The sequence below is a fragment of the Anguilla rostrata genome, chromosome 1, assembly GCF_018555375.3.
Source record: "Anguilla rostrata isolate EN2019 chromosome 1, ASM1855537v3, whole genome shotgun sequence".
NCBI lineage: Eukaryota > Metazoa > Chordata > Actinopteri > Anguilliformes > Anguillidae > Anguilla > Anguilla rostrata.
In genome coordinates this window covers 30605516-30625292 of record NC_057933.1, presented here as the reverse complement: position 1 = coordinate 30625292, position 19777 = coordinate 30605516, and the positions used below count along the sequence as shown (strand labels likewise).

Genomic DNA, 19777 nt, shown 5'->3' with positions numbered 1-19777 from the left:
GGCAGTCTGAAAAAGCTAAAGGTACGATTACTGGAATTAACCTGTTATTTTACCCTGACAAAAAGTGCGGAAGGTGATTTCCAGTTTGCTTTTACTGTATCACCAATGTGAATTACGCAGAGCTACCACATACCTCACATAACTGTATCAAACGTTTTGAGTCAATTACAACGGGCTAACAAAGAAAATATTCAGCAACCGAATTAATCCGTTTGAATGTTTTGGTACGTAATATGCTGTCCCAGCACGAATGCTTAGCATTTTATAAAACAAATACTAAAGCAAGAAAAGAACAGAAGAGCACACGTTATAATTCCAAGACGTTGGCAGGCTATAACCAAAAGTAGGCTACTGCGCCGCATAACATACAAGTTTGATTTGAAGTTATTATGAAAATAAATCGGTTTGCGCCTGCATATTTTTAAACATGGCGCCTGAAAATAAACACAAAAAAAAGGTGCGAGTACTCGACCAATCAGAAATGTTCAGCGCCGCAAGCTCCACCCAAAAGGTTCCTGTACTTTCGGAAAGTACTACCCCCCGAGCAGGAACTTTTTGGGGGGTAAAATAAAGCCCCCAGAACTAAATTTAGACCCTAGTTCCTGCGGTGGAAACGCACTGAGTTCCTCAAAAGGTTCCTAGTTCCGGGGTAAAGTTCCTGCGGTGGAAACGCGGCTTAAGCTGCTCTATATCCCTGAGTAGAGTAGGTGGTGAAAAAAGGAAGGATTCAGATGTTGCAGTAGAAGAATGTGGAAGCCAAGCTCACTGACGCTATGTTCTCAGTGAAGGTTAGGTTGCTGCCAAGCATCACTCAGAGGTTCATGGCCATCTGGGTGGCAGTCACTATATGCTGTCTAGGGTGATGTGATGTCCTGGAGGAGAGAGGACTTGTATGTAGAAAAGCAATCGGAATTACTGTAAATCTCCTCAAAGATGTTAATGGGGACACTGTTCTTTCTGTTTTACATTTCAACAAAACTACACGCTGTGATGTTAGCTTATGAACTAAATCCATTATTCATATACTGCAGCCTATGAACTGATCTGAATGGCCCTAACTAGCTAGTTATATAGCTAGGTATGTGGGATAGAGCTGGGTAGCTCACTAAGATAATCGTAATATAAGACAATTGGGACTCGGCACACATGATATTGGTAGCCACCCACAGAGATAAAGGAGAGATGAAAAAGTAATTCAACATATTACAGTTACATAATAAGAAAGGATTTCTATAAATGTACTTTGGAAATACAATATTTTTGGCTTAGCTTCATTGTTTCACTGATGATAGAATTTTTTTTTTTTTTTTTTTGCAGCTTTTAGTTCTTGTTCATATTGGTTCAGAGAAACTGATCAAGTCACTTGACTGTGAGGAACCCCTCATTTGCAGGAAAAGTATGAATGTTAGGGTGCTGGAAGTTTGTTGAGTAAATATAAATGGGTTGTGAGATGAGGTTGGTGTATTCCAAAGTCAACAGTATGGAATTTCCTAAGGACGAAATTAACTACTGGAGGACTTAGGAATCACCAGCGATCAGGCCATCCGTGGAAGACATAGAAAGTGATGACAGGATTATTATAAGAGCTGCAAGAAAATCCTGAAGGAGGCAAATTACAGAGGCTACCAGATGTAAACTGCTCATCAGCACGAAGAACAAAAAGGTGAGATTTGAAAAAAAAAACTTTTAATACAAAGATGGGCCTAATGAGTTCTAGAAGTCTTATGGACAGATGAGATAAACCTTTACCAGAGTAATGGAAAGGTGAAAGTGTGGAGAAGAAGAGGGACTGCTCTGGACACTTGGCATACTACTCAATCTGTTAAGCATTGTGGAGGCAGTGTAGTAGCTTGGGCCTGTATGACCTGTATCTAGAGCAATGGTCTTTATTGATGCAACCAGTGATGGCAGCAATAGAATGACTGCTGAAGTGTACAGAAACATGCTGTCCCCCAATAGTCAGAGAAATTCCACCAAATCCATTGGACATATAGCAAGACCACAACCAAAAATTACAGAAAACTTATTGGGAGTAAAAATAGAAGTGTTTGATGTGGCCTAGACAGTCACCAGATTTAAACTCCATTGAACATGCTTTTAACATGCTCCAAAGGAAACGGAAGTCCAAAACCCCTGAAAAAGGCAGAGGTAAAAGCTTGACAGAGCTTCTCGAAGGATCACATCATGATCACGCTACTGATGTCCAATAGTCGCAGACCCAATGCAGTCATCAAATGTAAGGGGAATTTAAAAAAATAGACAATGCAAGTCATTAAATTAGCCAAAACTTTATAATTTGTCTCAATACTTGAAATACGACTCTTGACTCATTGAATGGCATGAGTGGTGACATGTACATGTTGTTCAATGTCTGTTTAAACAAACTACACAAAATAAATGCAGACATTGTGAATTTTTGCCTCATATTCATAGTTTGATTAGAAATACAAATTTGATTAGAACGGAGGAAAAAAAACTATTTGACACACCTGTCCTAATATTTTTGTCTTTAACTGTACTTCTCAGTATTCCAGTTATGGTCATTCAAAAAATTAACTTATGCCGGCAGAACTGACAGATTTCCTTAGGCATTGAGTAAATATATTCAGCTCCCTGTGTTAAAGAGCCTTGATTATGCTCTTTGGTACAGTCATGCCCAAGTGTAGCATTGTGCGTACTCATAACTTAGTTCCGTTCAAAGAACATTTCCTGTTAAGAACGCACACATTCCTGCTAGCAGAAGGAAAGCCATCGCAATGGTGAGCCAGAGATCCATTTTCACGCTGAAGCTGTGAATTGCACGCAAGGATTCACTAATGATGGTATGCACAATGAAACCAAATTCTCCTAGCTCACCGCCATTGGACCAAGCCATAGAAAAAGAAAAAGAAATGAAAAAAGGAAAGAAAGATATAAAGGGAGACAAAAGCATAGAGGCAGAAGAGACTGTCACAGACAAGAGACATAGTGAGACAGAGAAAGAAAGATTTTCAAAGAGAATGTATTCCAAAATGTATTCGCCTGCCCTGACTTGAATTCTACACCTCAATGGCAATTTGCATGTGTACTTCATTTTATTCTTTGCTCGTGGGCTAATTTGAGTTATGTATATATAATCTGACTGTTAAACTCTTCCCTGTCCTTGCAAAGGACAGGGAAGAGTTTGTAATGGTTGTAATGTCTGTGTTTTCTACCACTGTCAAATATATGTGGATTTTAGGTGCTGCACACAAATTGCCCTCTGGGGAAAATAAAGACGCACTGAAACTGAAATGGGAGAGGAGGAGTGGTGTGTGACCTACTGCTCACACAAAATGGAAATGTCTTCTTACACATACATTTAAGTAGAATTTTATATGTACTGTATATATATACACACAATGGCATACAAATGTTTCGGCATCCCTCAGGTCTGGTCAAATTGCATGTTTTGTTGAATCTCTGGCATACATTTTACAAGTTGCGGCCTCCCGATAGTTTTTTTGGTCCTAACGACGTAACTCGCAAAGTATAAGATACTATTCCGAACCGATCCGACTGGTTTACGGGCTCCCGATTGTTTTTTGACGTGTCAGTTTTTTTTTTTTTTTGTTCATCAAGTGTGAAAGGTCATGCATGCCGATTCTGTGTTTCACTTTCCATTGACCAATCAGGAGGTGGCTCCATGTATGACTTTTTTGACCTCTGTGCTTTGCCGACTGTAACATCGTCTTATCTGGTCGGGAGCTCATATAGTCTATGCTATCATGCGACCGGTCACAGTCTGAACCTCATTAGGTGTGAGAGGGCATCCGAACTCCAAACGTTGTAACCCGCGAGAAAATCGTATAATTTATGCCCGCCCATAGTGAAAAGAAGTTAACGCAACCTCTGCATGGTACAAATTTAAACATGATATAATTCCACAAATTTTAAAATGAAATAACTGTGCATTTACTGAGTTTTACAGCTTGATCCATTGATATATTTTTTAAAAAGGTCTCAAAATTTGATTGGCATGTTAGGCCTTCCATTAAGCGAGGTGAAGACATCCTCTGACCCTTCTAACCTCTCAGGGTGTTATGCTTACTCTCAACCATGGGCTCAGGTAGGCAGCTGACCGAGGACTTGAAAACAAAGATAATTGACCCTTAGAAAACAGATAATTGACACCAATGTATTTAGATATATAAGAAGATATGTAAATGCTAGGGATGAACAAAATTGAAATTTTGGCCGATAACTGATAATTAACATGGTCATATCAGCCAATGCCGATACTGATACCATCGTGTTTTTTTAATTAATTGCCATACCATGTGTCTTTCTACCCAGTAGGATTTACCCATTATACTGTAACTAGATGCTTGGTGCAGATGTAGACATCTAAAAACAACATTTTATTATGAATACATTGCCTGAGTAATTACTGAACACTATGCTGCACTCCATGTGTCTGCATTCACTGAAGGAGATAAGCACAAATTACCTCCAACTTAAATGAAGAAAAGATTTATCATTTATTCTGGCTTAACATTTTCAATCATCTTTCCTCTTGGATTTGTTCTACAGGTAGGCCCTTCAAAGCTTCTCTGTAAAATGCTATTACACTGTTGTCTGAAATGAAAAAAATAATTGCACCCCTTCAATAATCACAAAAGCCACTTTATAGAAATCCACAAAAAGTTGTATATATTTAATTTTATTAGGGATGTACCAATTTCAAACTTTTAGCCAAAGCCGATAACAAATTTCCTATTCATGACTGAAAAGCAATAATAATCAATAATTTATGTCCGTTAATTTGGTCTGTATAAAAGATATGTCCATGATGCATCTCTTCAGACTGGAATAATTAACTATCACCACTCTGCGGAACATTTCTATCACTTAAACTCCCCTCTTTCCTGCTACACATGTACCTCCTGTGCCACGTTACATTACCTCCATCTAGCACTTATTGTGTCTTGTATCATTGTCTTGATGTTGTTGCTTGTAATGCTTCCTAGTTTGACTTAGCATAGGTTAGGTCAGAGTATTGTTCACTGTGTGAACTGCACTTAATGTGTTCATGGCTATGAATAACTGTACAAAATGAGTATTGTACCTCATTGGACCTGTGTTTGTAGTTGTTCAAATGACCTTTGGTATGTACATACTGTACGTTGCTTTGGATAAAAGCATCTGTAATGTAATGTAATGTAATGTCCATACCATTATCTAGAGTTTGACGCACTGTAAATGATGAGACATCAAAACATCATAAGGAAAAGAAATCTCTATTTCCCAACATTTTGATCCAGCCAAAACACACCACAGCTTTGCCATACAATTTCTTGAAAGGAACTGTACTGAAGCCATCAGTAGCCTAAACCAAACAACATAAAGGAGTAGCTTTACTCCTTGTAACTAGGCTTGTATGCGAATTGACACTCGTGATAAATGAATTAACAGGGTAATATGGTAATTATTTTTTCTCCTCATTATACTGATTGAATATATATGCGCAGATGTACAAGAACTTACACATTTTGTACAATTAACTTGGCAACCAAGTATAAACATATCCTTTCTGGAGTGTAACTTTTAATTAGCTGTTTACATTACATTACATTTATTTGGCAGATGCTTTTATCCAAAGCGACGTACAATAAGTGCATAGCGCAGGTCATTGGAACAACTGCTAAACACAGGTCCGTTAAGGTACAATACTCATTACGTCACAGTTATTCATAGCCATGAACACATTAAGTTCAGTTTAAAACATCCATTTAAATGATGACTTCTTCCATGAGACATCTGTTGTTATTTGACACTTTGATGTAACACAAAAGGTTGAATAACCATATTCTCTTCAGATAGCAAGATGAAAAAGCACAGGGCCAAGTTACATTAACTAATCTAGGAAACACTGGGTAGCATTGGTTTGGAATAGAGCTTGTTGAATTTGTGTGAGCTAGGATAGGCAATATTGTTTGTTGTAATACTTTTAATGGTAAGCCTATATTTAGCAAGTTTTAATGACTTAGAAACAGTACTTTGTATGTGTAACTTGGCATATGCTGAAAAATTTTTTTCGAGGTATAATTTCTTTTGTACTCTTTGCTATGAGTAACTGATAATAATAATGCATATACATGTATGAACCATAAGATAATGAAATGTAGAGTGAGACATGCATACACATACATACATGCAAACATACAGACATTCTAGCTCAAAGAAACACAGGTGTGGATTCAGTCATTTTTCCATTACTTATAAATGAAAACAATTGTCATATTTTTAAATGATTATGGAAAGTGCTTTTCATGGGTTTTATTGTGTTGGCCTACAGGATGGACCTACTTGTTTGTATGTCGGTAGATGATCTATGGGCCTAGCTAACGTTAGTTGTGGTGTTTGCAAGGTACCTACAGCAGCCGTAGCCTAGTTAAAGTAGTTAAACTGTAGACTAAGTGGTCTTGGTTAGCTTAGGTGGGTAATTCGGTGAATACAAAGCAAATCGTAATGTTGTCATAAATAGAGTTTTCCCCCATTATTAATCCTCTGAAGTGAGCATTTTTCTTTTGAATACTCTCAGCGAGGTAATGTGTCTTGGACTCAATGCATGTGCCAACATCAGCCAGTTGGCCGTTTTCGACCAGAATGTCCGGTTTTCTAATTAATTTGTATATGGTTTGTGGTCCCGACACGATTGGTGCTGGCTAACTGGCCTTGTTCAAGCCTACCTAGTAGCTCTGTTGAAATAAACAATTATTTTTCAATATTTTGATGCATAGCAAATTATTTTATTTGAAGCATCGTTGAAAGAGTCAGGCAAAGATGTGTTCAAACAAGAGACACCAACAACAAATGAAGAGAAACTGAAACCTGTCACCATGGTATTTTGAATGGAAATTAGTCCTTTGATCATTTTGTATTCAATGGTTTTTCCTAGTAGAAGTCAAATAAAACATGTCTGAACATGTAAAATGTTTATAAAATGGTAATAAATCACTTATCATGTCTTTTTATGTACTTTACTTAAGGTAAGGACAGGGTCAGTTGTTTTTTTGAACTCATTCTGTTTGAAGTCAAATGTGCTTTTCATGTTAGCGATTGAATTAAATGATCATCACCAAAAGGTAATAGACAGTATCAACTTGTTAATTTGAAAATGTTGTTGTTCTTGAGCAGGCGATCTCTTAGCAATCATGCAAAAGATGAAATGGGGCACAATCAACTCCCACCCCCCCACTGGTTCACCACACAGTGTTGCTTACACAAAAATCATCATCAGAAGGAAACCTTTCCTGTGATCTCACCAAAGATGTCAGCATATAAGGTATACAACAGATAAGTCAGAAACTTTTTGGAAATAAGTGCTGTGGACTGTTGAATCAAAAAGTCAACTCTTTGAGGACAAAAGCAAAAGATATATTTAGAGAAAACCAGGAGAAGCATAACACCTTGCCAACTGTTACATATGGGGGTGGATCTATTATGGTTTGGGATAGCCAGTGGCACAGGAAATACTGTGCGGATGGAAGGAAGAATGGGTTAAACAAAATGTCAACAAATCCTAGAAGCTAATGTCCCACAGTCAGTGAAGGAAATGAAGATGAAAAGTCTTTGGATATTTCACCAAGATAATCCAAAACATACCTCAGAACTAACCATGAACTACATTAAGAAACAAAAGATTAAGGTTTTGGAATGGCCTTCAGAGTCTCCAGACTTCAATATTACTGAAAATCTGTGGAGCGATCTCAAACATGCAGCACATGTAAGAAGACCTGAGAATTCTAAACAGGAAAGGTTCTGCTAGGGAGGGTGGGAAAAATTCCTAAAGAAAGAATAGAAAGACTGTTAGCAAATGAACCGTCTGGAAGCTGTGATTTCTGCCGAAGGAGGTGTTACTAAGTACTGACTGACAAGGTGCCCAAACCTTTGCACATGGCACATTTGCTGTATTATTTTTTTCAATCTGCTAAATTCATCCCATAAAAAAGCTATTGTGTATTAAAAAAACAGAAATATGTATGAGGTACCCTGCAACGTATTATAAAATGCAAAACATGCAATTTGACCAGGGGTGCCCAAACTTTGCATACCGCTGTATGTATATTCTCCTTTAATCAAGGTGTCGAAAGACATTTCCAATTTGTGTGAACAGTAGGTCCAGGTCAGAGCAGACTGCCGTTTGACTACAAGGCCGACTAATGCATATAGTGCAGTACACACTCATATATTTATATATTATTATATTATTATATATTATTATAATATTCTACTTTAAGTCATGTGGCAATACAATCCGATTTATTGTCTTACCAAATCTGAACTGAGAAGGACTGACCTTGGAGAAACAGGCAGTAGTTTCTGACCTGAAACGTTGACGTCTGTATCAATGTTAAAATCTACACTGTTTGCTCTGGCAATATCTACAAACGCACTTCCTGCCGATAAAGCATCTTGAATTTGATTTTGAATTTGAGAGAGAGAGAGAGAGAGAAGGAGATGAGTGCAGACGCGAGAGCAGAGAACAGAGAGAGGAGGGATATTAATATTTCAATTTATTGCAGTACCCTGACAGAAAAATCCACACATCTATTTCCTGCCAATAAAGGATCTTGAATTTGAATCAGAATTTGACAGAGAGCGATATAGAGATGAGAGAAGAGATGGGAGCCGGAGACCGGGGAGGAACGTGAGGTGGTGCCGGTTTCATTCCCAGCAGCATCGCCTGCAGAGACAGGCTCAGCATGCCATGGAAGGGCACTGCAGCCGTTAGCAGCCAGGGCTCCTCCCCTTCACGCTAATGGGGCCAAAGGTGGGAGCCAGTGAGTTTTATTCAGCCCATTCTCACTCACCTGAACAGCTCTTGTATCGCTGGTTCCACGGCAGCTGAGAGAGAAAGAGATAGAGAAAGTGAGAGAGAGAGAGAGAGAGAATAATAATTACCAGGGCTGCGTAAGTGTTTTTGTCCATACACCATGGAAATGACACACAGCACAAAGAAGTCAAAGCCAGCGGGAGTAAGATGAGGAGACTGTTTAAAAAAAGAGCAGGAGGGATGATGCTTGGGGAGTGGGGAGGAGTAAGAAGGGGAGAGAGAGAGGGAGGAGTGGCAGTGCAGGGGGATACTGGGTTAGGGAAGGTCACCCTGAGCAGGGCCGCTGCAGGTTCCGGGAGATGTACCTCGGATACCTTTGGAGCGTGTGCGATGGCGCTTCCCGTCCGCATCCACCTCCATCTGGGAAGAGACATTATTAGGCAGTCAGCGTCCTTATCCTACATGACCAGACTGTCGATGTGTGCTACGGTCCCTACAGTGCACTCTCCTTCTCGCGCTCTCCCTCCCTTCCTTTCTCTCTCCCTCTCGGTTGAATGTAGTTGGATTTATTGACATGACAAGAATACACTTACAGTGCCAAAGCATATGCTGAAAAAATAAATAAATAGATGATAATTCTCTCTCTGTCTCTCTCACGTTCTCTCTCCCTCTCTTTCTGCAATTAATTTTCAAATTAAAGATGCTTTGTTGGCAGAACATATTGTACCATGGGCTTGCCGAAACAACTGAAATACAAATATGTTACCCTACACATATACATTAATGCACAATCTGTGGACATACACAAACACACGTGCAAACGCCGCAGTCCAGATGTGCAACTGCAGCCTTCCTCATAACATTCTGGTTTTTTTTACTTCATGCTTTGGCATATTTAAAACAATATTTATATTTATGTTAATCAGGCCTTGGCCTGCAGTAAAAGAATACAGAATACAGAGAGTAGGACATAGGACATTTTAGTGCTTTTTCAGAATTTTAGCAAAATCTCCAACAACGTTCTGTAACTGTTTTCATATTTTTTCCAAATGTAATGCCCCCCCCCCCCTTTTTCTCAGTAATATGGAATGTCCAGTCATATTTATTAGCAGTCATTGCTGAAACTTTGCTGTTTGGGTGAGAGAAGGTACTCTTCTCTGATGCGTGCTGCCACTTCCTATCGCACCGCAGCTTGCAAATCGAGCTTGCACAGACATGAGATTGAGGATGACATGTTGCGTGCAACTCGACAGGCGGAAGGTGAGGGCGCTTGATTGACCAGATGGTGCTATCATGTCAGCTGACTGAAACCCACCCATCCTTGGGTGATGTTGCAGCCAATTGTACAGGGCCCTACGAGGCTGCTGGCCAAAGTCAGAATTGACACATCTGAATTTCAGAATTTCAGGTTTTCTGAGCAAAGAAGCTTTGCTCAGTGTTCTACCTGTTCCACAAAATCATTGTGAGCATTGGGGACCATGTGAGCATTTCATGTTCACATGCACATCCAATACACACAATGTTATTCGCAGGAAATTCAGACTAAATTGTCATTGCAAAGGGATGAACTCACTGACATGTTTACAGATAATTCAGTATGTCCTTTGTACTGTAATGTTTGTTTTGCTCAAAGACAGGGAATCAAACAAGAAAATAAATTCTCATCTACCTCTTATAACAGATCTGAAAATTGGAGTTTTAATTCAATCTCTGTAAAATATTTGTTATGCGTAAACAACTGACACCAAGTTTTGATGAATTGCACAATCAAATTTCCGACAATAAAATGTTCTGTCTGTCATATGCAATACATTTCCAAACAAATTCTAACACCCAGTTCAGCAGGTGGCGATATTGCACTTTTGTGTTGATTTATGAGTCACTAATAAACAGCAAAGAAGAATTTTCTTCCCTTCCTTTATCACACCCTGCTGTTTCTCTTCCTTCACACATCAGTTTCAAGCAATATTTATGCACCTCATAAAACTGATTAAGCATCTATGTTTCCATGTGACCAGAGCCGCAAAGAAAAATGTGTCATTATGTCACCTCTACTGAAGGTGTAATACTGTTTGGCTAATAATCTGACAGTAACCAGGGAAGTGACTGATGCTTCTGCAGCTTCCTTAGCTACAAGATGGAAGTATATTCATTCAAAAAAAAGTACATACAGTAGTTGCCTTATTTGCAAGCTCCTTACCCGCTAGCTATGATTTTAAAGAATAAACCTGATTTATTCACATAAGAGAGACATCCAAACATACTGACTGTTCTCACATTACAACAGTTTCAATATTAAAAATGACAAAATGAGGCATTGATACCCAACAAAAGAAGTAAATGACAACATTAATATAAATAATGACAATATCGGCATTAGAATTCACACCAATTATAAAACTTAAACAGTGAAATAACATTAATTTCACAATTATGACTACTACTATGACGACAACTAATAATGAATAATATTATAATTATGAATGATTAAATAATTAAATAATATCATTATAATGTATTAGAAGTGGAAGTACAGAAGTGGAAGTAGGAAGTATTCTAATACAGTGAGTAAAGCATTATCTTTAGCAGATCTGGCATTATCTGTAATTCTCACAGTAGTGACAACAGTAGCAGTAACAACGCCAGTAGTCAGGAGTGTTTTATCTTGTGTATATTGTGACCATCAGCTGGACCAAACAATTAAATTTGACTAGTATATCCAACAAATAAATAAATAAATGACAGCAATTTGATTATATTTTAATATGTATTGCAAAATTAGCATTATTATTGCATTGCCATGAAAAGTACAGGTTGGCTAACCCTGATTTACAATAGGCAACCTGAGTTAAAATATTATGAACTACCAGAAATAATTTATAAAATTCTAGACTATGATGACAGAATAAAAACAGTCAAAATCATGTATTTCCCATCTAGATTATGTCTTTTAACCTAACAATGTAATCCCGAACACAACCTTCCCGTTCTGTCAGAACAACCTGGAGAACAAAATAGGCTACGTTTGTCATGAAAAAGCTGTGCAACCAGTTCTGTATCAGTTTGGCAGCCTGAATTCGCATGATCCTTTTAGAGATGCTCTCGGATAGAGGCGAGTGTTGCACATTCTTTATTTACAATCTTCCCCGCTGAGGAAGAAACATGCCCCGCTTGAACAGGAGTGCCAGCAATGCTCAGGTATTTATGAGCTAACTGTGCAATGTGCGGGAACCTCCTGCAGCCTAAGCTTCTCCACCGAACAAGAGGATTCTTGTCAAATTGTTGTGCTGGTCCGTTGCCATACATCATCATATTTTGCTGCGGAAAATTAATCGACTATGGTAATTGAAATGAAAACCTGATTGGTATAACATATTTGCCCCCTTCCAGATTTTCTTTATTATTGCATATTTGTCACATTAAATGGTTTCAGATCTTTAGCTAAAATGTAATATTAGACTAAGGGAACCTGAGTAAACACAAAACAAATAGTAATTTCCTTTATTTCATTAAAAAGTTATCAAACACCTATATCACCCGTATGAAAAAGTAATTGCCCCCAGAGTAACTCAATTAACCAAATTTAATTTATAATTAGATTCAGGTGATTGAACGCAACCAGGCTTGATAGCAGTCAGCCACATTGAATCTAAACCTCACTCATACTGAACCTTACCATCAGAGTGAAGTAGTCACCACAAAGTTTCTACAAGCACACTATGCTATGATCAAAAAGAATTCCAGAGATGATAAAAATGTTGTTGAAATATATCAGTCTGTAAAAGGTTATAAAGAGATTTCTGAGACTCTGGGACTCCACCAAACTACAGCAAATGGCGAACAGTGGTGAATCTTCCCAGGAGTTGCCGGCCTGCCAAAATTTCTCCAAGGACGCAGCAACAACTAATTCAGGCAGTCACAAAAGGTCCCAGAAGAACATCCAAGAACTGCAGGCCTCTCTAACCTCAGCTATGGTCAGTGTTCATGACCCAACAAAAAAAAATTAGACTGGGCAAAAATGGGATTCATGTGAGAGCAGTAAGGCGGAAACCACATCAATGCTCATCTCACAAACAAAAAAAAAGCATCTGGAGGATCCCCAAGCCAGATGCATCAAAAGTGTACATTTTTTGGATGCTGGAATCTGAGAAACTCATGAAGATTACATACAACCATGAATAGGTAAGGGTCTCGATATACCACTCCTTTAGTGCACATCTACTACTTTGTACGCAAGGGATTGGCTGACTTGCTTTCCGAAAGATGGATTGTGCGCATTTTAATAATGCAGACCTAAAATTTAGGAATGGATTTCCAAATCTGTAAGGGAAACTAACACTATTTTGAAACAGTCTACAGGCTTCCTACTGACTCAGCTGGTAAGGGAGTTCACCATCACACAATGCTAGTTTGAGTTTGGGCTATATCATTAGCCTTCTACAGTATGAAGTGAAGTTTACAGTGGGTGGACTCAACTTATTTCAATCCTCCACAGGAAGACAGGCTGTGGTTTCTCTGGTTACTGCTGCTGAATAAGCATTCCCCATAACTAGTTACATGGCAGGTTTCTTTTACACACTAGTTTTCTTTTTTCACTTGTGGATTATTGATTTAATGCTCTTTCAGTGAGACACAGACAACCTTCTTTGGTTGACGCCACAACCAATTATATGGCATACTGCAAGGCTGCTGGCCACGGTCTGCACTGGCAGTCAGGATTTTGTTCCAGACCCAACAGAGTTGTTCCAGAGTTGCAACAGTATAAGCCACCTAGCAGCCCCTGTTTCACAAGTCATATTATTGATGCTCACTTCCGTAAATGTTTGACTCCCTTAATGGCTTAGCTAATCTTTTGTGACAATATACATTAGGTAGTGAAAATATATAAATAATATAATGTGGTCACTACTGCAATTGGCCACTAGAGTCTGCTGCCCATGCAGCATGGGCGATGGGAATCTTACCATCCTTTATTTCCCTCAATACACCAATGACATTATATAAATAAAACAAAAGAATAGTTGGTATTGTTTTTTTTTTTGGTTTCCCTTTCTTATGTTATTATTATTACCAAACCAGCTGGAGAGGCTTCTTCTAAAATTCTCATGCACTATTAAAAGCAGAGTTCACCAGGGATCAGTGCTTGGCCCCCTTCTGTACTTCTTTTACCATACACACCACTGATGACACTCAAATATTCCTCGTCCTCTTCCTCCCACTCCCTGACTCACGGTTCTACAGCATTGTAGCTTGCCTAGCAGAGATTTGTAACTGAAAGTTCAAGATCATCATGGTACTCCCAGTCTCAGATGTGCAATAAGCTTTTGGCCAGACCCTACTTCTGCATCATCCCTCAGTATCTCTTGGTGTTTCCCCTCAAAACGAACCTCTCTATTACTCTTAATAACAAGAGCACCTTCACAGATCACATGCCCTTTGGAGACCTGATGCTGCAGTTAATCTTCCGACAGTGTTAGACTCATTCATTTCCAACTGACTTCTCAACTCCAAGTCCAGGCTTTCGTACTACCCCACTTGGGACTCCTGTAGCTCTGTCTGGGCCTGTCACACTGCGAGTGCTACCATACGCCTTCAGGTCATTCAGAACGATGCCACAAGACTGGTCATAAGCCTACCAAAATGTGCTCCGGTTTCACCTCATCTTGACTTCATTCACCGTCATGAATACTGGGATTCTAAAAATATGAAAACATATTGTGCAATGTTGAAAATTCATAGGAAAATTTCTTCCTGTCCATATTGAACAGAACAGCAGAAAGTTTTGCCACACATAAAGTCACAAAAGCATATGCACAAGCTACACAATCCATGCTATTTAAAGTCTGCACATGATTTTAAACTTAAGGGCAGAGGATGTCTAATCCTGGATAATATTCCCCCTGGGGGAAGTTTGACTATCATGGTGTAGTACAGTTTAGATGTCTGTTTTATTAGACATAATTTATTAAAGCTGTGCTTAAACTTCAAGCCTAATAGAGTAAACCAAGACATTTTTTATGATGGCCATAAATGTTTCAAATGTGAAAATAAATGATCAAAGTGAACAATATGTAATAAATCTCTCTTAATAGCTGTACAAACAGCAGCGTGTTTGGGAGAAAAAAAAAGCCTGGTATACTTGAGCCATTGGGTTTCCATGGTGATCAGCAGACATTCTACCTCGGGAAACGCGAACGACTTATCAGCGGTGGCATGCCTCCCTCCTGATGCCTGCTTCAGACGGCGACATTTGGCGCCAAAGTGAAAACAGAGGCGTGGGACGATGCAGGAGACGGACAGTAAGCCTGCTGCATGATAAAGAGGCTGGATACCTGCAGCATGCTGTGACAGTATGTCCATTTTCCGTATGCTCCCTTTTTTTCTTTTGTTTGGTCCATTCAGAATAATTGCTGAGTGTTCTGACAGAGAACGTGGACCACATTTTCCTTAGCCCTTATTTTAAGTACAGAATTGCAGGCATGGATGCATGACTGTGAATATGAATATACATTCCTGCATCATAGTTATTATTCTTCTTAAGGCTGTTTTCTCTTCAGAAGCGAAGGAAAAAAGCCCATGGGCCCGAACACACACCAGTGGAATGTAGGATTCATTGGGCAGGAGGGATTCAGTTGCGGACAGTGAAGGGGATATCATGCAGGGACATGGGTTTTCAGTTGCAGGGACAGTGGGGGGATTCATGCAGGAGTGAGGGGATTTCAGTTGCAGGACAGTGGGGGATTAGTTGCAGGGACAGTGAAGGGGGATTTCAGTTGCAGGGACAGTGAAGGGGGATTTCAGTTGCAGGGACAGTGGAGGGGGATTTCAGTTGCGGACGGGGGGATTTCTTGCGCGTGGGGGGGATTCAGTTGCAGGGACAGGAGGATTCAGTTGCAGAGTGGGGGATTTCGTGCGGGACAGTGAGGATGTCAGTGCAGGACGTAGGCTTCTCGACCTACATAAATCAAGAGAGAGTTAAGAAAGAGTACTAGCCAACCTTCAATGTTACTCAATCTGATTCTCACTTTCATAATAAAAATATGAAGTCACAGAAAAGAAATTACAATATCCCAGAATTTTAAGGAATATGAGGTCTAGGTAATTATCATGATAAGGGAAGATATAATATTAATATTCCTTTTTGCAGGAATGATGTGTCATAATGTGCTACAACGAATTAGCGTTCAAAGATTTTGTGTTTGTTTTGGAAAATAAATATGAATAAAAATTTGCAGTTGAACTGATTTTTGTATGAGGAAGATTACTGTATATGCATATATGCACATTGTTTTATTTAGAACCGTATACAAATACTGTTCAACTGATTGATTATTGAATCTGTCAATCAATTACTGCTTTATCATTTTGTTTAACCCGCAGTTCCAGGAAACTAAAACATTATTATTAAGGAATGGCATTTTTATCTCAATTTTTAACAGTGTGTATCTTGGAACCAAAAGAGTAGCACAGCATCTCATAAACAAGTTTAGATACATGTCCTGGTATTATCATCACAAAATCCGACACTGGAGATGTATTTTTAGACAAGTGCTATGCTAAATCAAATGCTAAATAAATAAATTTGGAAAAAGAACAGTGAACCTGCTGGAGCGGTGTATAACCTAACCGGGTTTATCATTTTGTTTTGATTGCATCAATTAATCATCACTAATGCGCAGATAACCTAGGCTAGTGTGTAATATTTAGCCTGGCTGTTCATGGGGTAATCAGCAGAACAGCTTCTGCCGTCATGAGAAACAAAATACGTGAGCGAGGCGCTCTGAGTGGCGACGTCGTTTTAGCTTTGCAGCGGCGCTAAGCGCGGGCCCAAGCCATGGAGCTCAGCACAGGAGCTGAAATCAGAACAACATCTTCAGCCTTTTCATCTTCCTGCGCCTTGCTGGATTTTCCCCGGGGTGCAAAGCCAAGTCGACACCAGACTTCACATGTTTTTTTTTTTTCCCCCTCCCCACCATTACCGCTGCGGCTGATGTATATCTGTATGCACGGTGACTGTACCCGTGTTCAGATGCGATGCGTGTGAGGCAGTCTCATGTGGAGCTGACTGAACTGGGGAGAAGAAAAGGAATGGACAGAGTAGGGGGGTTTCATGAATAATTCAGTTAATTAAACCTAACCCGAGAGGAAGCTTCCCTATTGCTTGTTAAGAAAAGTACAATTTCATAATAGCCTCTTTTTCTTGCTATTTATGATGCAAGAGTGATCTCACACTGAATCAAGTGGACAGTTCACAGAAAACAAGGCCTTTATCGCAATGGGGTTGCAACAAGGCGAATGATTCTAAGCACAAAATCCCCAAAAGTTTAATTGTTTATCTTAAACTGAAAGCCAGCAATAAAACAGCTAAACCAGCAGAACCTGCAGTAAAGATATGAAAATATCTTCACCAGAAGTAGAAAAATGTAAATTCAAGAAAAGTAACCATTTAACGTAATATAATATAAAAAATAAAAAAAAACATGGCAAACATCAGACATAACAATATATACAGCAAGTACAGCTTCTCTGGATTGGTCTTGAAAATTCTGGGTCTCTATATAAAAAAACAAAGCAGCTAGATTGTATGGGTGCTCAGAAGCCTTCTGATGATGCTGGCCTCGCTTGCGGAATCGCGTATCTATCACTAATTTAGGGAGCTGAAATTAGGTCACAGCGTCAGCTGCTGCAGCAAAGCGGGGCTCACTGCTGCAAACAGCGAAGCAGCGGAGTTGTCTCTAATGGGAACGGGCCTTGCGTGTTGCCATTGCAGCCTCATTAAGTCCTATTCAGATGACTGTCAGGTGCCGTTTCTAATGGCAAACCAAGACTCGATAACAGCCTCCCTTGAACGAAGTGCTTTTTTCATTTTTTATTTGGGTTTTTTTTTTTTTTTTTGTAAACCTGCCGGAATATAAATTGGGCTGTCTCAGAAATGAGAGATAAAAGGAAAAACCTGCTCATGATCTGAAATGGGTTTTTGGCGGAGTGAGCCGTGGCTACTGGGGTGAGCGATTAGCGTGAAATGCGTTGGCTGGCAAATGAAGGATGGATCACAAGCTTGTCCTCGGCTGAACTTGTCACATGTTCAAGACTCTGGCCCAGTTGCATTTTTTTCCCCCTTGTACATGGACGCGACACAGACTGAATGCTGTCTGTGACTGCGAGAAGCACTGGGCACTGCCATCAGGCAAAGTGTTTTGTACAGCATGTGACGTTCCTGAGAAATACTTTCCCGCATCCTGACAAATACTTGTGTCTATGGCTTCTTCAAAGTTGAATGGTTTACATACAAATTGACAGCTTGAGGTTAGGATTTGCTGTGATTCCTCATAAGAATGTGATGTTTAGGCCTGAACCTTGGTGTCTTCAAGAACGTGTCCTCAAGTGAAGACTGTGAAGTGAAGTGAAGTTCAGAATGGGTTGACTGGGATGAAACAACAATGACCACTGCAACCAAACAGGTCCATGATGTTGAGTATCAGTCTTGATAGAGATGAGTGGAGCTAAGCAAAGAGAATGGGTCACTGGATGGCAGCTGCTCATCACTGACCTCCATGAAAGAACAATAATGATACGCCGGGTCAAAATGAACCCAGCACTCTTCAAATATCTTGCACCAACGTGCTTTCTAACGCATCCCATTTGCTCTTGTGCTTGTGGGGGGGCAGATGCATCTGGTCTGCCATTGCTTGGAGGAAGGTCTATAGGAAAAATGCCATTGCCAACAGGGACATTTCATCACAATGACAGGGGCCTGTTTAGGTACTCCGCCCCTTTCTCTACCTGTGCCTCCTGCCACCCGTCCACAGCATCTGTCCATCATTGTGTAAAAGGCTAAGGTCTGTCACAGCCCCTGCCAGTCACATGGCACAAGAGCTTACCACTTGCCCATCCAGGCAAAGATACTAACCACACTCTTCCTGACACTTCAAGTGGTGTCAGTTTCTGTGCTGGATGTTCATGTTCTCACTGACATATCTGAATGCTGTTACATGTGCAGCCGTGATTCCCATTATAGGGCTGTTGCTGTTTTGCAGCGCAAGAGACTGTTATGCGCCTCAGCAGACCTTCTAGTATGCAAAGAAACATCCAAACATGGAACAACATGGAAAAACAGGCAAACAACAGGTGAATCTGACACAGTACTATTCCAACACGCAGGATATTTTTTTATTAAATGGAAAAGTGAGGTGGGGCCTGCTAAAAAAGAATTAATGAGTAATAGTATATTCTGGCCAAATATTGGGCTAAATCACATGTGGTATTTATAAGCCAATATGCAGATGGTCATGGTTATGGTTCTTTAGATTTTAGAAAACAGAGAAGCCCTGTGGAATTGCCAAAAGCAGTCAGCAAAACAAGGTCTGTGATGTGATAGAAATTTAACTCAAAGGCTAACACTGTGAGATTAATTTTGTGTGTTTGCAGAATATGTCATTCTAAGAATGAAATTAAATGCAAATCTGAACAACATTATATATTATATGACATAAGTATTATAAAAAAAACCCTACTAGTACAAGCCTTCAAAAACTTTATAATAGATGTAGAATTATAATTCTCTGTCAATCACTGTCTAATATGAATCAAAAGGCATTGCTTCAATAGAGAAATATTTCTGTTGATTCAAATACATATTATGTGATGTGGGCCAGATAAGTATTCTTAAGATGCTTGTAAAATTTGAAACCACTCCTGCAGATTACTGAGAATTTTCCACAAAACCAAAAATAAAAAATCATACAAAAAATATTTTCCCCAGGTACATCATTGTGTGTGTGCATGTGTGTCAGAGCCTTTCCTATGCATGGTAGTATTGGCTGTCTGTACTGAACGTATGCTTACGTACTTTCCTTCCTGCCACTTTAAAGTTTTTATACTGTTACTATGTGTGGCTCCCATGCTTGCAAACATGAATTAGTATTCCTGTACATGACAGGCAGGAAGATGCAACCAATGAAACAGCGACTGCATTATAAA

The 19777-nt window shown here is 39.4% G+C and overlaps 1 protein-coding gene across 10 annotated transcripts in view; it reads right to left on the bottom strand.

The window, feature by feature from the left end:
- The window catches only part of myt1lb (myelin transcription factor 1-like, b), a 136877-nt gene that overhangs the window by 75621 nt on the left and 41479 nt on the right, over positions 1-19777 (bottom strand). For 8 of the 10 annotated variants that reach the window (XR_010329771.1, XR_010329772.1, XR_010329774.1 and 5 more), the window contains exons 3-4: positions 9127-9217; positions 8835-8868 (exon numbers count right to left, since the gene is read on the bottom strand). Coding sequence is in view for 6 of the 10 variants with exons in the window: in XM_064334158.1 (XP_064190228.1) it covers positions 8835-8868; positions 9127-9217 (125 nt within the window). In the remaining 4 variants the exon portion in view is untranslated. The remainder of the gene's footprint in view (positions 1-8834; positions 8869-9126; positions 9218-19777) is intronic. The other 2 variants (XM_064334165.1, XM_064334174.1) reach the window with 2 other exon arrangements.